The 21,547-nt window shown below is 36.4% G+C and overlaps 1 protein-coding gene across 1 annotated transcript; it reads right to left on the minus strand.

Annotated features, from left to right (window-relative positions):
- Positions 1 to 455: 455 nt before the first annotated feature.
- On the minus strand, positions 456 to 9,435 carry Smp_077980 (putative neuroendocrine convertase 2 precursor (EC 3.4.21.94) (NEC 2) (PC2) (Prohormone convertase 2) (Proprotein convertase 2) (KEX2-like endoprotease 2); the record flags this gene model as incomplete). Its single annotated transcript, XM_018794565.1, has 2 exons — positions 456 to 848; positions 7,858 to 9,435. The coding sequence occupies 2 exons, from the start codon at positions 9,433 to 9,435 to the stop codon at positions 456 to 458; spliced, it is 1,971 nt and encodes a 656-aa protein (XP_018648965.1).
- Between the last annotated feature and the right edge of the window lie 12,112 nt (positions 9,436 to 21,547).

The raw sequence follows: 21,547 nt of genomic DNA on the forward strand, positions 1-21,547 counted from the left end.
AAACCATTTACAAACTATATTCGAAAGACATAACAAATAATAATAATAAAATACATATTACATCTTGTGATAGATAGACACATAGATAGATAGACAGACAGACGGATAATCACAAAAACTATGACATATGTCATGAATGACGTCATGTTTGTTTTAAAAAAAAACAAAAAAACACAACAACAGATTGTGCAACTCGATGTTGATTACTCTCAAAAAGTAGAAAAGGCATTAGTTACCAATCATGAAAATGTGCTCAAGTTTTCTGTATTTTACAACAGTTAAGATGATAGGATTGACTTCATAATATAATTGAACATTGAACATGATTACTATCAATGTCATGTAGTATGTCATAAAATAGACAACATTGATACAATGTTCAGAATAAACTAAAAGATGAATGGAATCAAACGACTTTTCCTCATTTTTTGAATTTCCTTGTTTATTTATCTTTTTCAAGCATTAAATAGTTTAGTTTCATGTTGTTTTTTAACTATACCTAATTTTGGTGCAATATTTATGGTAGAATCAGATAGATGAGCATATGGTGGTTGTTGTGTACCATGTACAACAAGTATCCATTCAGTTAGAATTGCATAACCTAATGGATCTTTAGAATTTGAATCTAATCCAATTGTAAGTAACCATTTTCCACGAGGATTTTCACTCCACATATGTGTAGTCATAAATGGCCATTTAGTAAAACCTCTTGTATTATCAGTATCTTTAGGTCGACGTCTTAATAGCATTGATGTTGTATTCATTGGTGAAGTAAGAAATAAAGTTATATCACCACGACGTGTTGCTTTAATTGTTATAAAAGCTTGAACATGTTCCAAATAATTAACCTATTAATATAGAATAAAATAGATAAGAAGAAAGTGAAGAAAATTATGAAAACTTATACAAAATAACTTAATGATGGTGATGTTGTGGAGTTTTAGTGAAATGATGATTTACCAAAAACATATCACCACTGCAAAGTGTTATGAAATCGAATCTTTTATATGTCTCCGAGACAATACGAGTACACTAATGGCTAGTTTGGTTAGTCTTTATCGGAGTAAATATCTTCCTTTTTTTTCAGGTAAAAACAGCTGATCTCTGACAATGAACTGAAATCCGGATTTTCACTGTCCACTCAGTTCCTCATATTCCTTGTAGCCACTCCTATAGAATAGAAAATATGTTAAGGTCAAAACCAAATAAATAGTATACGTATTAAAAGTTCGATGATCGATTTGGTGTTGGTGGCACACGCAACTGGATGGTTTTCAATTATGAGATGCTGTATTGGCATTTGAACTTACAATGAGATAGAAATTTTAAGTTTGACTATGATAAATGACCATTTAGTACTTTCATTCAAACTAAATCACATATGTAAAGAGTTTGCGGAGATGGTTTTCATAGTTTACATCACGAAGTAACCTTAGTTAGACGATAATTGAAAGCCAGGAAGCACGGAACAGCCCACTTGTTATAGACTATTAAACTTATTTAAAACTAGAAATGAATTAAAAGAATGGTAACTGATTAAACTGATTAGTTATGATGGTTTTGTTGTTGGATAATCAGAGGATAGATGTTTGTAGCCCACGTTGTTAATCTTTGAATATGTGACCAATTGACGCTGTCTGTATACGAAAACAAATTTGACTGAGGAAATTTCAAAATCGTAGACCAGAGAAACTTTAGGAATCTTAGGGACATTTTAGAAGCACAATATTTAAGAACATCGGCAATCGGAATGGCCATGTTGTAATAGATTCTACGTTTTAACGTCTTCTCGAAGGATATACTACGAAAACAATAAGACGAAACAGTATATTGTTTGTCATATCGCCATCAGAAGAAAATTTTAATTCTGACGTTTTGTGATTTAATGTGATCCGCTTCTTCAGAGTGAATAAATAACCGAAATAAAACCAACACAAATCTAGATGGTACAAAGGATTGTTTCCTTTTCTACTCATTCAGAACGTTCTACTTATTTGAAACTATCAAGTTCAACATTGATATTGATACCAATAAGATGAAATGTATGAGGAAATAAAGAGTGAGCTAAAAGCTCGAAAAGACAACCGCTTACAGACACGATCGCCGGAATAAACTAATTTAGCATTTGCAGGGTAATTTTACAATGCTCACTCAAGTTTTAAATGGATACAGAGGTATTTTCACTAACCATTTTTCGTTAATCATTGTCGAATCTATTTATAATGCAATCTTTCCTAGCCTCCTGTAGTCACTAAGCCACTAGTTCAAAACTCACTTTACCTACTTTGATTAAGGGAACTGGATAGTAGTATTATTATCCCTCAGCATTTAGAGTGTGGCTCAAAGCTAAGTACACATATTCGTACAGACTATGTGAGTTAGTAATTATTGTATATTAATTAAGGCTTCGTATTACTTGTTTCGTATTCGTACGTAATCATCACTTATTCGCTTCATACAATTTTACGTAATTGATATCATAGACACTAGAATACGCGATAATCTTCCGAATGGATACTTTGTCTGAACGGTACGTTTAGTGAATGTAGCTAATGTTGACGTCTTTAGAATTTAAGTGAAATGGATCATAGTTACAAAAATCCATTCATGTATATTCATTCTCTTTTGACTTTTAATATTTGTAATATTCTGTCAGTCTGAGTACGACATTGCTGAACGTTGTTGTTACTACACAATTAGTAAATTTCGAATTAAATGTATACCATTCATCATTGATAAATTATAAATAAGGAAAGAACAATAACTGATCATTTTTTTTAATAGTCCCATTTCCCATCGTCCGCTTAATAGTGGACACTGTTGATCTTATACAATTACTTGAAAATAAAAATTAATACCTGAACAAGCAAAGATGGATAGTGACTAGTAGGAGGATCCAGGAGGCGCGTTTCGTCCTGTTTGGGACTCGTCAGCTGGATGTACATTCATCTTAGAGTTGATACCCTCTCTAGGACTCGAACCCAGCACCGTCCGCTTCAAACGCCATCGCGTTAATGTTATATCCCGAAGAGAATTATGAATGGTAACTTCTGAGAGCTATTTATGGACCAATATGATACATATATTTTCTATTGTATAATTGTTAAGTAGCTTAACTATTCATATTCGTGTCCCTCTTATTATAATCTTCACTTTGACCCATAAACTACTACTGTACGATTTACCATTCCTGAGTTATACCCAGTCTATTAATTACTGTCCCTCTTATTCACAGTCACATTTGGCTAAATCTTGTATAAATGTTATTTTCTATTTTATGGTACGATGTGGTCAGTTTTGTTTCGTATATAAACCCAGTATGTTTGAGAATAATGATTCATATTGCAGAGGCTGTTATTGATGTTCTAGACATAACTGGCTGGGTTAGGCAGAAAACAGGAATGATAAGTGCTCAAGACTTTTCATACGATTTCCGTGTATCATTGCTCTGATCGATAAATTCACTGTATTCTAATTGACGGTATCGTCACGTCATATATTAAACAGGTTTTAGTTTAACACTAAATCAGATGAATTTATAAACTTATGAGTTTTGATAAAAGTATGGCTTAGGAATGTTCGGTATTAGTGGTAAACCTGAGATATCTGGCATTATCGTATGAAGAAATTTAAGCCATTGAAAATCGCTTAGCTTCAATACCTTGATAAAGAGAAAGAACTTAATGTTTCCTAGCTTTACTAAAGGTTACCAGTTAAAATAATCCTTTGAATAAGTGAACTGTTATAATACTTTCTGATAATAGCAGATCAGATTAGCCTCTCTAACAACACTAACGATCTTTTTTTTAAACAACAGATAAATTACTTTTAACTATCAGTGATAATAAGATTAAGGTTTCAAAAGTCCCTTTCGGGCTATCTCAAAAATTAGTATATTTGTCTTCGACATTATCACTTCAACATAGGGTGTTATAGTCCACTAGAATGATGGCAGAAATATTTTTTTATAAACTCTACTATGGTGTACGAGGGTGGAAATTAGTGTTCATTTGAGTTGTATAACGAATATAAGGCTCTTCTTCACTTATGTTGTTATATTTTACCAATAAATGTTAACGAAATCAGAACCTATTTCACATTTTCAGTCTTCAAATATCAAATAAAAACATATTAAGATAATACAACACTTTAATTACGGTTCACGTCGTATACTACCATTTTGGTATGTGCTACTAATGTTGACAGATATAAGTAGTATGTATAATCAATCGGCAGTGAAATACCTGGTAGCAGAAGGTTAAGAAGATTGAAGAAAAACGAACGAGAACAGTGAACGATTACTGTGAAAATGAAGGGACAGTGAAGACTAAGATAACTGACTGATATTTTGCAAATGAAGTATTTACTGTATGGTTCTCAGATTTTATAACTTAACTGAATTTTCTATAAAGATAAAATGTTTCCAAGTAATCGGAAGTTTCGTTCCACTTATAGTTCCTATCTTGATTGCTTTGATGGAAAGAACAAATTTTCAACATTTAAAGTTCCCACGAAATTTTCTGTGTTAATCTTTTTGTATGCATCACATATCAGTTAATATAATTAAAGTGAGGCGAGACTATAATTTATGGACGACCTTTAAACGAATCTTAAATGACTTTGAGAAATATTAGCCAATCAGGAAAGTTAGTATAGAGTAAAACTGTATTATAACAAAACCAAAGAATTAGAGTGGATACACTTCCTTTCCATGATCCAAAAACTTGTCAAGGTTAGAAAGAAGTTCAAAGGTTCCGAAATCGTAATACATAAGGTAGAGGAACTCACCCATATGGCTCCATAATAGTCGGTCCCTGGAGCCATGATAAGGTCACAAAAACACTCTCAGCCTTCAGTATTGTTTGTGAGTACTCCGGTTGTATAAGCTTGTCATTTTCATCACGCATATATCTCTACAATACTCATAACACTGAACAGCCGAAGCTTTAGTAACATCTGCGAATTATGCAGCCAATGTTACTGGTGCTTTTACTGTACAATTCTCAGCGATTATTATAAGTTGCCTTAGTGTCAAACTGTATAGAGCGAAAAAGTTCCTTTTCTAGCATACGTCTTTCTCCAATTTATATTACACCGAAAGACATCATTATGGTAATCTGCACAAGGTCTACAAATCATTTAATTACTGCAATTATAAATAAAGGAACTTTTTAGTAGTCCCACTTATTGTAGATGCTTCATTGTTACGTCTCTAAAATCCTCTGTGAACCGATCGTACATGAGATTGGCGCCGTGACCTTGAAATCACTCAAACGCTTCTGATTGGCTCGTCCATAAATTGTAATCTCGCCGTTTTCAGTTTACGACATTTCCATGAAACCTACTCTAAATCAGTTCATTATTTGATAAAATTAATACTCTGACGGTATGGAAAAAAGTTAGTCAGTCAACCATTGCCAAAGTAATGTCTAGCGTGAAAGTGTATCGGAACTGGAAGTTTGAATCTTGTACTTATCGTTGTACTTGTTCTTTTTGTATATTCATTAGCCCATTTACCAGCGATTAGAAAAGTTCCGAGATTACTATCAACTTGTATTTCAACATTGGAAAACCTATCTATTATTGTAATGATTCAGTTAGAGTAGTCAAACGCTAATATTTTGAGAAATATTAAAATATAAGCTTTCGTATATTCCTATTAGATGAAAATATGGTTGAATTTGAAGTCAAAATTTCAGGGGATTGGTTAGTGACATAAAAGCTTTTCTACATGTTATTCTGATTCATCATGTTACGTAATCAGAACAAACTTATGGGAGAATTTATACTGTTGCCAGATCAATCAGCATAAATCATTTAGGTACTTCATCATTGTAATTTCAAGATACTTGAAATTCCATATAGTAATAATTCTGCATAACGACCGTCCAGTGCTTCCAGGTCTTCCATGGTGGTCTAGCTTCAATTGACTCAGGATTTCAACTATATAAAATTACTAAAATCTCCACAAACCCACTTCTGATATATATGAAGTTGTTTCTTTTTCGGATATTTCGCTTCTCAGTAAGGTTGTATAGTTCCAAAAACTACGTAAACACACGTAGATATAACTACCTCTTCTGATAAGTACTCGTGATTTCGATGGGGCAGTTTACTCACTAGTCAAAAAGGGGGTATAAATATCCCAAAGTCAATATTAGCTTCAGTCACAGTCATTGGTGTAGAACCTACATAGCTCTGTGAAAACGAGAATTAAGAGCTATTTTAACATTGTTAAACTTTATAAGTAGATTGTTGGTTTTATGAGAAGATTTTCATTGTGGTTAGGAATCTGTTTCAGAGGAATGTTACACAATTATAATCACCTCGTTAAATGTCAAAAATTATAGACATTTGAACGGTCGCTCAAAATTGTGGATTGGTTGAAGTTAGACATTAACATCGTTGGATACCGGCTCAGTGGTCTATCGGTCTCTGGCTCGAGACTGATAGGTCCTGGGTTCGAATCTTGTGAGTGCGGGATCGTGAATGCGCACTGCTGAGGAGTCCCATAATAGGACGAAACGGCCGTCCAGTGCTTCCAGGTTTTCGATGGTGGTCTAGCTTCAATTGACTCATGATTTCAACAGTGAAAAAAATAAAACTGATTCACTTTTGCATATCCATATTCATGTTTGAACCTAAGTAATATAACTTGTTAAGAAAAATCAAAGGTGGTTACATGATAACAAAACAGATTTATGAAGTCCATGATTATTTATTTAACCTGTGTAAAGTAGTGTGGATACTTAGGAACTTAAAATGCCAAAACTCATTCCTAAAATCAGATATCGATGAAGTGCAGAATAATCTTTTCGAATAGAAGCAATCTCATATGCTGTCACATAATTTTACTATAAAATTTATCTCAAATATATATGTCCAATTTGCATTCCATTATAATTCTTCTATTAGTAATACCCTATTTTTGGATGGTACGGCTTGAATTCGAATAGTTTGGTAAAAGCTTGTTCTGAGATACATGCTTTCAGTGTTGCATTTTCGAAACTGAATAATCTAATTGGGAGGCTTTTAGTGTTGTTAAGTACGTTTGAACAGTAATTAGAAAGCTCTTCAAAATTTCTGTTATACAGTGTCAACAGGTTATAACTGACAATAAAATCTAGACTTCCGTATGCAAATACTGTGAAACTATTCGCTCTAATTTAGACGAGAGTTCTTATATATTCCGTATGCAAAGTTTATGCACCAATAGTTTTAATAAATGGACAAATCTGACAGTAATTACTACTCTAGAAGCTGTGTTCGCGCTCGAGACCGAAGGTCCTGGGTTCGAGTTCCGCATGCGGGATCGCGGACGCGTACTATTGAAGAGTCCCATAATGGGACGAAACAGTCTTCCAGTGCTTCCAAGTTTTCAAGGGTAGTCTATCTTAAATTGACTAATGAATCCGACTATCAGAATTACTCCTTAATTAGTTAGTGCAAATATCTGTCATATTGGTCAACTTTGGCTGAAATAGCTCTGTGGTAAATAAAAAATTCATGACATTGATTAACGTGAGTCTGAATCCCATGGAGAATGTTACTAAAGATAACAGATATGCATCTCTGATGAGTATCAACTAGCATGAAAAATGGGTTCAGGGATCGCTGTCGGTGGCCTTCAACCATTTAAAACTGAAAGTAGATTAATTCGACCTAACGAAGCAACATTTTCAAGTGAAGAATTTTATTAATAAACGTATAAGTGCAGATTACGCCTTAACTTTGTGTAAAGTAATTCGAGAATAGTATGGAGTTAAAAGACGTAATATTAAACCCCAGTGCATATTTCCTTACTCTTTAAAGAGGTAATTATTGTATTATTTTTTCAAGGATGTCATTAAAACTCACTTGATTTATCGGATTGCCCATACATGCATCAGTATCCAATTCTAAAAATATAGGTTGACCGAGACGTGCAATTTTACGACCATTAAATGTTCCAGCAATACAGTGAAAACGTTCAGGTACAGTTTTCCATTTTTTTGCTAAATGTACCATATCACCAGCATCTAGTACACCAAAACCAAATAAATGATTGAATTCTAAACCAGCACCATTAATTGTCCAATTATGATTATGTTGTCTATCGTATAAATGATTACGTTTAGAAGTAAGTACAGTAAGATGTTGTACATCTCTCCAAGTAAGCTCATTTTGAGCTTCTAATGCTAAAGCAAATACACCAGCTGCTTCTGGTGCTGCCGCTGATGTACCTGAATGATGAAGTGTACAATTTCCATATAAATCAATAGTTCCAACTCCAGCATCACGAAGAAATGGGCTCTTACCATTGGAAAATGTTGAAGCCAATGTTGAAGCACAAGATTCATCATAAACAGCTGTATGACCATCATTTGTAACTGAATTAATACTTATTGTCCACATACTAGCTGCATAACCATCACAATTACAATCGTCATTCTCTCCACCATCACCTGAAGCCCATACATATAAACTGCCTTTACCTTTTCGACCATTGTTCACACCATCTACTAGAGCTCGCATAGTTTGATTTCTTGGACCATCAACAGTCGTCCCATCGTCTGTAGGTCCCCAACTAGCTGAATATATGTCAATAAGATCACGGGCATAGGCCATTGCAGCTGCTTCAATTAAATCTGTCATATAAGGTTGGTCTAACATACGTAGTCCAGCTACTTTAGAATCTGGTGCAACACCAACTCCACAAACCCCATTACCAGCAATTGCAGCAACTTCTCCAGCACAACGTGTCCCATGACTGTTAAACCAATCATCTGTGTAACGTGGATATGGGAAAGCATCATTACTAGAAAAATCATAGCTTGCCTCTGCAGCATAATTACCAGCTATATCTGGATGTAAATAATCTACACCATCATCCATAATTGCTGTAATCACTCCACGACCAGTAATATTTTGTGACCATGCAGCTAATACATTTAAATCTAATCCTGGAACACCATCCGCTTGTCCAACATTATGTAAATACCATTCATTTTTAAACAATGGATCTGTTTTACTTCGTAATTCACCTAATTCTTTTTCTTTATTCGTCAATATTCTTGCTTTTGGAATATTAATTCGACCTAAATTATCATCAGTTAATGGACGAAAACCACGTTTTCTACGTACAAATCCTTCAATTTGTACAGCATTCACAATTGATGGATGTTTATTTAAACGATAATTATGTATGTAACTCGATGTACCACGAGCATATGGTAAACCTATATGTGTAAATACAAATTCATTTGGTTCACCATAATTATGCTCATTTAATGTGGGGAATCCCAAGTCTCTAGCTATTTCCATTGCGGAACTTTTCATTTCATCTCTATCATTACCATTATGTTTTAATCGTACTAACCATTGATTAGTATGTATTTTTCCATAAGATGTTTGTATAATGAGAAGATAATAATTTCCAAAGATTAATACAATCATACTACTTGGATACTATATAATACTATTAATAGTTCCGTCTGATTCAGTACATTATAAGTAATGAGTTTATTATCAGGTATCAGGTATTTAACCATAGTGATAAAAAATATCTCTCTTAATATGAGTGGGTGAAATGAAAGACAGAGTTCATTTTGATTGGTTAATTTAATCAATATTTGTCTCTATCCATTGATAGAGAATATGAACATAATCTCCATTTGTTACATCTTCAAGGTCAAATGGATTTCCCTTTATCAGTGAATGAATAGAGTACTCTTAAGCTAAAAAGTCTGCTCATTTTCCCACCTACGTAAATAATTTTTTTATTTTTCATTGCTGCCTTGTTTACCTTAAAATATCAATAATAATCTGAATAGAGAATCTTTTATTATCCATAACTAACCATAAACACAAAGGGAATAATAATTTGATTACAGATGAAAAAATTCAAAGGAAATTAATAGTATCACTTCTGTATTATTTAGGGGATCCATTTAGTGAGTAGATTGGGGTGGATTATGAATTCAAATCCTCTTGTATTTACTTCCTCTTGGACAGTTGGCTTTGTCATTAACCCTCACACACACACACAAAACGTGTCTCAAAGTCGAGTTGAAATGTTGAGATGGGGAGAATGAGTGAAAATGTGAAATCTTAAGAATCATTATCCTTGAATTCAGTTAAGATATTATTAATATGTGTGTAACAAACATTTGACTTATATTACTTCGAAATTCTTTTAACCCCCCAGCATGACTTATTAGCTGTCGAAATATAGTTTACCTTTCGTAAATTACAGTGAATTATTCTTCATAGTTGAAATCATGAGTCAATGGAAACTAGACCACCATGGAAAACCTGGAAGCACTGGATGGCCGTTTCGTCTTATCGTGGGACTCTTCAGCAGTGCGCATCCACTATCCCGCCTCGCGAGCGAGATTCGAACTCAGGACCTACCAGTCTCGAGCCAGAGCCCTTAATCGATAGACCACTGAGCCGGCATCCAACGGTGTTAATGTCTAACTTCAACCAATCCACGATTTTGAGCGACCGTTCACCAATTTTCTTCAGTGAGCTGATATCTCTACAACAGACTTGGTAGAACTCCACTGGTCACTGCTTCCCACTAGAACTCAAGGAAATATCTCTTGAAGTCAGTCACTAGTGAGCATTTGATTGTAATCAGAAGGGGTTTTGTAGAGATTTCAGTATTTTTCATAGTTGAAATCATGTCCTGGAGTTCTAGTGGTAAGCAGTAACCAGTGGAGTTCAACCAAGTCTTTTGTGAGATAACAACTCACTGAAGACAATTGGTGAATGGTTGCTCATAATTCGTCGATCGGTTGAAGTTAGACATTGACACCGTTGGATGCCGGCTCAGTGGTCTATCGATTAAGGGCTCTGGCTCAAGACTGGTAGGTCCTGAGTTCGAATCTCGCTCGCGAGGCGGGATCGTGGATGCACACTTCTGAAGAGTCCCACAATAAGACGAAACGGCCGTCTAGTGCTTCCAGGTTTTCCATGATGGTCTAACTTGAATTGACTCATGATTTCAACTATGAAAAAATACTGAAATCTCCACAAAACCCCTTCTGATTACAGTGAATTAATTGTAAACCCATTACCCAGTTTTTATACTATTAATGTCTTAGTCTTGTGTATATTGAGATCTATTATTTAGTCTGGGTCATAGTCTTGCATTGTATGTATGTACAACCACATGAGTTTTAAAGTTCGAATGATACAGCATAGTATGATGTATCTGTTTGGTCATTCAGACATTCTGTTTTGGAACTTGGGTGAACCGGTTGGAGTATCACAAGGACCACTGGTCGTTTTAGTAATACACAGTAAACAGCGTTGGCGGACTAAAAGAAGAGAAGAAAGTCGAAATAAATCTATGTACAATATGTTCACATTATCTCTAATTTTCTAATAAACACTGTTAGTAAACTGACGACTTGAGTCAATTAAGATGGTTTAACAAAAAAATTTTACTAGACGATTTCATTTACTGAAACTGTATGATTGTTATTTGAAAACATGCAAGGATCCCGTGACAGTGAGGAACTGAATGGGTTTTTGAGACTTTTTGTCAAACTTGCTGTAGCCAGTGCTACAACCACACTTTTATAAAGCTGTATAGACAAACGAAATTATCCAATACCATACTGGAAATCGATTTGTCGAAGCCATATCCACGCAAAATATAGTTCTCTTAAACATCTTACATCAAATTATGCCGATTAAATCATGGTTATCAGAAATCGAACGAAATGCTTTGTGAACACATCTATAATATGAACTAACAAAAGATGAACGTAATGGAAATAAGAATTCGTACATACATTATCAAAGAAATGCTCAGATGACATGGATATGAAGTTGATGTAAACCCTAAAACCAACGAAAGCGCACACTTTCTTTCGAGAAATACTTGAGAAATAAGTCATTAGCTACTATAACAACACTTTATTCACAGTTACAATAATTGTCTGTAGGTCCGAAATTTTGTGACACTTCAGCAAATCTCAATGAACTTAACACTAAAATCCATTTTGAAAGCCTGATCTATCAGTCAAAACATCTTATCCCTGTATTCAACAGAGAACTTAAACAAATCTAGACAGCTATTATAAACTGTTGTAAAAAATGTACTGATACAAGGTCAACAACTAAACGACTACTTTCTAAAGAACATAGATCCCAACAATTGGATCTATTGAGAAACGAAGATATAGTGTTAAGTCGTCTGGACAAATATACTGCCATTGATGTCATGAATCGAATGGACTATGTTTTAAAAGTGTCTTTTATTCTATCTGATACCGATAAATTCCTTAAAGACGCTTTCGAACTAAGAGAGTAGAAATTAAATAAAATCCCTAAGAAAAGGAGAGATGAATTAATTATCACCGCTGACCTATATGAAAACATTAGATCAACTGGATCTGTTGTTGGGGACACTAGATCCCCGAAAATCACTTGGTAAACTCCTTTTTGTAATTTAATTGTAGAAATCTGAATTTCTCATTTTCGCCCCAAAAGCTACGAATACTACCTTCAGTTTGTGCTTCCCACCTTTAGGGATCTTAAACACCATTGGTTTTTTTTCTCTTCTAGTAAGCAATCTTGTGACACTTTTCAAGGACATTTTTGTATAGTATATATTACTCATGAGTTAAGTACTTTTTATTCGTTCTTCCGGGCTGCTTGTAGAATTGTATGTTTCCAATGCTAACTCTGGTTTTCTTCTTCTAGTTAGCTGGGCAGGGGTGCAAAGGAATATCTGAGCCTAGTATTGTTGTTGCTTTCCTGGTTAACGTTCAGTTCGTTGGTACCAAGGTGATATCATGATATCTCGAACATAGTAATGGCCTCCTTTAAGTACATAAAAAAGATATCCATCCTTATCCTATAATAAATATAAATAACTCGACATATCATACTGCTGTTAAATAACTAGATAAAATTTTACGACCAGTCAATAATAAACTCGGTAGATACACAACTGATGATTCGTTTGATATTGTTGATTCGATATCAAGTATCAACGTAACCTCACTAGATATTACTTCTCTTCTTACTAATGTACCTTTAACGGAAACAGTCTGCATAATATGTGGTTATATTAAAAACAAAGAAACTCGATACCAGTGCTTCGATACACTATTTGAAGGAACTACTTGTCCGATGCAGTTTCAACCTCCAATTTGAATTTACTAGTGAGTTCTATAGACAAAATAACGGCATAGCTGTGGATTCACCACTTGATTCACTTTTATCTGACTATTTCACTGCCAATCTCGAAAACACAATGCTTAAACCAATAAACGGCAGCTTCCATACATATAAGAGATATTTAAATGATACTTTCATTATTTGTAATAAAAATATCAATATTAACGACATCTTGTATATGTTCAGTAACTGTCATCAATCAATTAAGTTCACAATGAAAACAGAGTTGGATTCAGGATTCGACTCCTAAGATTTTTTTGTTAAAAACGGGACTTGATGGTCAGTGTATAAAAAGCGAACTGAAAATCGTTAATACACGAATTTTCAGGGCTGAATCTCGCTGAAGAAAAAAACCTGGTTGGTCCTCTTTGCACGAGGACCGGACAAATATACATCCAGGATACAATCGATGTTGAACTTGATAAACTATTGCAGATACTGATCAGCATTGGATTTACTAGGAAAAATCTGAAGTCAAACAACAACGTGAAAGGGTATCCATAACATCTAAGAAGACTTTCTTCATAAACATTCAGTTTAAAGGAGATGCTGTAGCAGAAATCCTGAAAAGCAGACTATAATGATTAGAAGTATTCGAATTAATGAACTAACTAGGAATTCCGGAACTACTGCAATTTATTGTAATTAGAACTTACTTACTTACTTTCGCCTGTTACTCCCAATAGAGCATAGGCCGCCGACCAGCATTCTCCAACCCACTCTGTCCTGGGCCTTCTTTTCTAGTTCTATCCAGTTCTTGTTCATTCTTCTCATGTCTGTCTCTATTTCTCGGAGTAATGTGTTCTTTGGTCTTCTTCTTCTCCTTTGACCTTCAGGATTCCATGTGAGGGCTTGTCTTGTGGCACAATTGGATGATTTCCTCAAGGTGTGCCCAATCCACTTCCACCGCTTCTTCCTAATTTCTTCCTCCGCTGGGATCTGCCTTGTTGTCTCCCACAGTAACTTGTTGTTGATAGTGTCTGGCCATCGGATCCGAAGTATCTTGCGTAGACAGCTGTTGATAAACACTTGTATCTTCTGGATGATGGCTTTCGTAGTTCTCCACGTCTCCGCCCCATACAGAAGAACTATCTTGACATTTGTATTGAAAATTCTAACCTTGGTGTTGGTTGACAATTGTTTTGAGCTCCAGATGTTTTTCAGCTGTAGGTATGCTGCTCTTGCTTTGCCGATCCGCGCCCTCACATCTGCATCTGATCCACCGTGTTTATCAATGATGCTGCCCAGATATGTAAAGATTTCCACATCCTCCAAAGCTTCTCCGTCAAGTGTAATTGGATTGATGCATATTGTATTGTATCGGAGAGTCTTGCTTTTCCCTTTGTTTATATTGAGACCTACTGCTGCTGAGGCTGCTGCTACACTGGTCGTTTTCTCCTGCATTTGTTGTTGCGTTTGTGATAGAAGAGCCAGATCATCCGCGAAGTCTAAATCGTCAAGCTGCATCCTGCCTGTCCACTGTATCCCGTGCATTCCTCCAGATGTTGACGTCTTCATGATCCAGTCGATCACCAGGAGAAAGAGAAAGGGTGAGAGTAGGCAACCTTGCCTAACACCGGTCTTTACCTCGAACGAGTCGGTGAGTTGTCCTCCGTGGACGATTTGGCAGTTTAGTCCATCATAGGAGTTCCGTATGATATTGACTATCTTCTCAGGCACGCCGTAGTGTCGAAGAAGCCTCCATAGTGTTGTCCTGTCCACGCTATCAAATGCCTTCTCGTAGTCGATGAAGTTGATGTAGAGTGATGAATTCCATTCGACTGATTGTTCCACAATGATACGTAGAGTTGCGATTTGATCTGTGCACGATCTGTCCTTACGAAATCCAGCTTGTTGATCTCGAAGTTGGGCGACCACGGAATCCTTCATCCTGTTTAACAATACTCTGTTGAAGACTTTTCCTGGTATTGAGAGAAGAGTAATGCCCCTGTAGTTGTCGCACTTGCTAAGATCGCCTTTCTTTGGTATCTTGATGAGAAGTCCCTCTTTCCAGTCTGTTGGTACTTGTTCTTCATTCCAAATCTTACTGAAGAGGATGTGGAGTATCTTAGCAGTTGCTGCTACATTTGCTTTCAGTGCCTCTGCCGGGATGTTGTCTTGTCCCGCTGATTTGCCACTCTTGATTTGTCTAATGGCCATGCTGATCTCCTCAATTGTTGGTGGGCCAACATCGATTGGGAGGTCTGTGGGTGCTGCTTCGATGTTGGGTGGGTTCAGTGGAGCTGGTCGATTTAAGAGTTCTTTGAAGTGTTTTACCCACCTGTTTCGTTGTTCTTCCATGTCGGTGATTACTTTGCCTTCCTTGCTTTTCACTGGTCTTTCTGGTTGACGGTAATTTCCAGCAAGTTTCTTTGTTGTATCATACAGTTGTCTCATGTTTCCCTCTCTTTCAGCCTTTTCCGCTGTCATCGCTAAATCTTCCACATATTTACGTTTGTCGGTTCTGATGCTCCTCTTCACTTGCTTGTTTACCTCTGTGTATTCGGCTTGTGCCTTGGCTTTTTCTGCTCTTGTTCGGCTGATATTGATTGCTACCTTCTTGTTCCTCCTTGCTTCAATTTTATCCAGTGTACCAACAGTGATCCATTCCTTGTGATGATGCTTCTTTTGGCCCAGAACCTCCTGACATGTTGAAACGATTGCCTCCTTGATACCTTTCCAGCTGCTCTCTATGGTGGTTCCCTCTCCATTGAGTAGGTCATGAAAGGCCTCGAACCTGTTGCTGAGGGCTATGTTAAATATGTTGAATTTGTCAGCATCTCGAAGAAAAGCCGTGTTAAACTTTTGTGATGTTGTCCGCGCCGTTGTCCAGTGCTTCTTGAGTTTTAGTTTCATCTTGGCGACCAGCAAATGATGATCGGATGCTATATCAGCTCCTCTTCTGGTTCTCACATCCTCCATCGTCCTCCTGAACTTTCTGTTGATGCAGATATGGTCGATTTGATTCTGTGTAGCGTGATCCGGTGAAATCCAAGTGGCTTTATGTATGCTTTTGTGTGGGAATATGGTGCCACCTATGACCAGTTTATTGAAGGCACATAGGTTTGCAAATCTCTCACCATTTTCGTTCCTTTCTCCCAGTCCATGTTGTCCCATGATGTCTTCGTATCCAGTGTTGTCCTTTCCAACCTTGGCATTGAAATCTCCCATCAGAATGGTCAGGTCCCTGGTTGGGCACTTCTCGAAGATCGACTGCAGTCTATCGTAGAGTTGGTCTTTAGCGTCTTCATCGTAGTCGTTGGTAGGCGCATAGCATTGGATGACGTTCATTGTAATGCCCTCTCTCTTTGTTCTGAAGGAGGCTTTGATGATCCTCGGTCCATGAGATTCCCATCCAATGAGTGCATTTTGTGCTTTTCTAGACAGCATCAGTGCCACTCCTTGTGTACGTGGAGCATTTTCTTCTTCATGACCGGAGTATAACAGAAGTTCCCCTGAAGATAGTCGTTGTTGTCCAACCTGCGTCCAATGTGTTTCACTGATTCCAAGCACCGCCAGATTGTACTTTCTCATTTCTGCAGAAATTTGGAAGACTCTTCCGGTCTCCCACATTGTCTGGACATTCCATGTACCTATAAAAATTGTTGCTCTGGTCGTAAGAAGGTGCATCGGCCTCATGACTTCCGAAGGAACTCGGCTTTCATCATGAGACGTCATAATTATTCCTTCTACTCCCAGGGCAGAGTTTGAATGGTTTGAATGATTTTTTCTGGTTAGCGTTGTTTTAGCGAGTTGATTTTCTACGGGATGGGGTCGCTAACCCCATGCCCAACCCTCCTCCTTTACCCGGGCTTGGGACCGGCAGTAACCACCAGAGGAGCTACAGGCGGAGTTAGAACTAGATAAACACAAACGAACGTATTGTATTTGGAAGTCACAATCAGTGGTCAATCGAGTACAGAAGAATCATTAGTTCATACAAATACCACATGGACTTTCTAGAACTATGAGTAAAACATCCTATTCCGCTGAACTTCGTATTATCTTTACTGATTAACCTGTGATTCTTAGTTGTGTGGAAGATAACCTCCCACTTTGGGCCAAATCGATGTACATATATCAGTTTACTTGCTCATGTGGAGTAGGTTATATTGGCTACACAAAGTGAACCCTTTAGAAACTCATCTTCGAACATTATTCTGTTTGACTCTCAATAAGATTACAGAAGTTAGTCAAAAGCATTTAGATAATTCTGTTCACTCCACCTCACGAGAATCCCACCTCAAAATCATACACATAGGAGAGTCGACTCAAGAGGAATAAAAATGAAAAACGTCTTTACAGCAGAGGCTACAGATATCCTTTAGTTTAAGCCTAAACTTTGAGTACAAAACCAGCCAAAATTATGCTTCGTTTTCGTTAAGATCTCAATAATTACTTACAGCTTACATCAAGGTTAAATTATAGTAGAACTTGAAAGTTATTCACTTCAATGTCAAAATATCTTTTTACGTGTTAAGTAAACAAATATTGTCATTTGTAAATTGTACACTTCAATGGAAGTCATTGGAAAAAAGCCTGTGCATAAACAGCAGTTCCGTCGTAATACTTGACCACTCACTAATATTATTGACCTATAACCACAGCAACAAATATTTCACCAACGATGTGAGTTAAGTTTGATTTTTACCATAATTTCACATGAAGTGATATAAGCTGTAGGTAGCTAATGAAATCCCAAAGGAAATGATCAGAAACTTCATGTCACTTACTTTAATTAATTGTTTTTAGTATGTTAGATTTCATGCATGGAAAATATATACGTCGGAAATCATTGTGGAACTTCTTAATCAACTTTTATATCTACCATACAAAAACTGATAACCTCTGTAGAAATTTCGGACTTAATTCCAAGATCCTACACTTTTCAGAATCAGTTTACTGGGATTCCTTGTGTCATTGATTTTACTATTCTGAATCTAGTAACTTTTAACACAACACAGAAAAAACTGGTATGAATCACTTTAGACCTTACTAAGAAGTTTGGTTATTTGATAATAACTTCTATAACATTTTATGTAGACAAATTTATGTTTTATTTTAATGTCACTGAAATAATTTTCATAGTTGAAATCATGAGTCAATTGAAACTAGACCACCATGGAAAACCTGGAAGCACCGGACAGCCGTTTCGTCTTATTGTGGGACTCCTCAGCAGTGTGCATCCACGATCCCGCCTCGCGAGCGAGATTCGAACTCAGGACCTACCAGTCTCGAGCCAGAGCCCTTAACCGATAGACCACTGAGCCGGCATTCAACGGTGTTAATGTACAGCCAAAAGTCTCTCTAACGCAAAATATTATGCTAAAAGACATAAGAAACAGTTAATAGACAACAATTCGACACCTGAGAATTAACTAAACTATTCCCAGCAGGATGGGATCAGATATATATCTGAAAATCTTCCAGAAACCTTTCCGGGCAAACAGTCAAAGGTTAACAGTCACGCACTGAACCACACCGTGACCCTAAAGTTAGTCAGACACTACCTTATTGCCAATGGTCCGGCAACATGAAACAGTAAAATTGAGTAGCGAAAGGTGCATCAATAACCAAAACCAAATGATGAAAGCTTAGAAGTGCAAGACTGATGAGTATGAAAAGCGGTTAGGGGAGACATGAATATGGATTAGAAATCAAGACAAGAAAAGAAACAAATAAATGACAATACGATTCAGTGAAATGATCTAGAGGCATTTTAAAGTGTTCTCTCAGTTACAATAACCAACACCTCTAGCATCATGTCAACAAACGAACCAAAGGTTCACTCTGTAGCTGTAAATAATTACCCAAAATCAATAGCTCTTTAAGTGTTCGACATTGGATGCTGACCACATCGTTTTAAGTGGACTTGTTTAATTGAAGGCGTTCGGTCATGCATCCGTACCAGATCACGTTACGACTCAGTGTGGGAAACAGCCCCTACGTTCACTAGCCAGATTAGAGTAACCGCTTCTCGATATATTGATAACGCATCAAATATATCTTTCCTACCTCTTCGCATCTGACTTCTGATTCGATTATAGAAGGTGTTACTGGTTAATAGTTGTCAAACTAGAATACTGGTCGTATCTTCAACTGCATATTGTTGTTAAACTCCTTGCTCGTCTTGCCGAACAATGGTGTACGATCGCATCCACAGTTAATGGTACTAACTAATAGGAACAACGGATGCCTACAAAAATATGTACGAACTAATTTTGTTACTCTTTCGATTAGTATTGTACTGTTACAAGAGAATTGATGACATTTAACTGATTAAAAACCGTTATATTGAATATTAATAATTTCACTGTTTTTGGATTTGTATTTGTATTACCCAACTTCCGAACTTGTTTGTTTACATCATTATTTCCGGACATTTTTGTTTCTCTTTGTGTACCGGGGTTTAAATCACCATGTTTAATGTTGTTAACGCATTCTGTTTTCTTTCCATTGCAGCGCGACCAAGGATAAACGCTTCGGAAGAAGAAGAAGGGCAAGCCCTGCATGCACTGAACTTACAAGGTGACTCATAGGACTATTTTGTAAACCAGCTATTGTTTCTGTTTATGGCCCGCGAATTTCAATTTCAAAAACAAAAGACTCGTGGCTTCCATTCCGTGTTCTCTCTTAATGTGAAGTTCTCGGTTAATATTGTGTGTTGTGGTTTCAGGTCTTCTCCACCTTTTTGTGACTGTTGACAACATATGTTACATTTGTCTTCGGTTTGGTGTTTGGAGGCTTTTGCTCCGCAAACCTAACAAGCTGAATGTTTGTTTTGTAATCGTTCTATTGTTGTTCTATTGTTATTTTGGGTTCGTAAGTTACAAGTAGATCGACATACCGGGCTTTATTAACGAAAGAGAGCAAAAATTTGGACATAATATAAAGTTTCTTAATTTTTGGTCCTGTATGCTTTACATTTTGGATTTATTTAAACGTTCATTTTGGATCCGATTTCGGTCCTATCTGTCGATTTCATTTGTCGGCCTGCTTGAACCTCTGGGCTGAATGCTTCTGCCCTCTGGATATTTCAACAAGTTATCTGTTTTGCCTGATTTAAAACATCATTATGTTTGTTAATCGCACAACTTATTAAGGTGTGTTTAGGAAACGTTTACAACCTTCCGTTGTAAACGTTGCAAAAATGTCCAATCAGGACATCGTGGTTGTTGACAATATGCAATGAAAAGTGTGTTTACGATTCAGATGTCAACTTTTGAGCTGCTAACTTCTAGCTGACCACCATCCATCATTTGTCGTCAGGATCGACCAAGAAATAAGAATCGAAAACTTGTTGAAATATTTTGTGCTGAGAGTTTTATAGTGTACCAAAAATATGATAATAAATAAAGCTAACAATAATAAAACTTGGCTTACTCTATGGAACAAAGACATACAATACAAACAAGAAGTGAAAAGTGGACGGAAAATGACGAAGTGGAATGTAGGATTTCTAAAGCCGTTTGTGATGTTTTTGATGTTAACGGTGATAAACGTGATGATGTACGTGTTAATAATATGCTATAGGATCGGCTTAGTTCGTCTACACTAATGTTGCGTATGGCATTGCTTATGCAGAGGAAATTAGAAAATAGATTTGAAATAGAAAGGCAGCCTAAGATATAAGATCTTCAAGAAAAGGTTGATAATGTTGAACTAGAGTGTAAGGTTATAGAGAAGGATAACCGGATGCCCATAGACAAAGGTGAGATAAATACTTAGGTGGAAAGGTATTTAGATCGTAATGCTGATTGTATTAATCATTCTAGAGAGCCATTCATCAGTTCAAAAGGCGATTGGATTGATGTGTTGAGGGATACGTTACATACTATGGTTAATAATATGGTTTTACCTAGGATTGATATGATGTATTTTGATGGATAGCCGGGTCGGTACCACCATTTTATTAGTCAGTTTACCAACATTATCGAAAGTAAACTAATCGACTAAATGTTGTTGTATCTGTAAAGGATAGGCCAGAATGGCTATCGAAGCCTGCATTTCTTTTGCCCAGTCATTCGGGCTATAGTAGAGTTGAACAAATTAAGGCTGGAATCAGTACAGAGACGATTTACACTTCGTACTCTTGTAACTGATAATAGTGCCTTGACATATAATTCTAGGTGTAGTAAACTCGGGCTTGACCCTTTATGGAAGAGGAGACTCAAACTTAACCTTATCTTCTTTTTCAAAATACTTAACAAACTATCCTTCACATCCAACCAGGCGATTCAATATGCTGGAGCTTCACATTACGACATTCATAACTCCTTGTCTTTAGCGAAACAAACATATTCCAGATCTTCCCTCTATATGAATTACTTTACCTGTAAGTTTTCTAGACTCTGGAATAATCTACCACAAA

Source organism: Schistosoma mansoni, chromosome 1 (assembly GCF_000237925.1).
Source record: "Schistosoma mansoni strain Puerto Rico chromosome 1, complete genome".
In the NCBI taxonomy this organism is placed as follows: domain Eukaryota; kingdom Metazoa; phylum Platyhelminthes; class Trematoda; order Strigeidida; family Schistosomatidae; genus Schistosoma; species Schistosoma mansoni.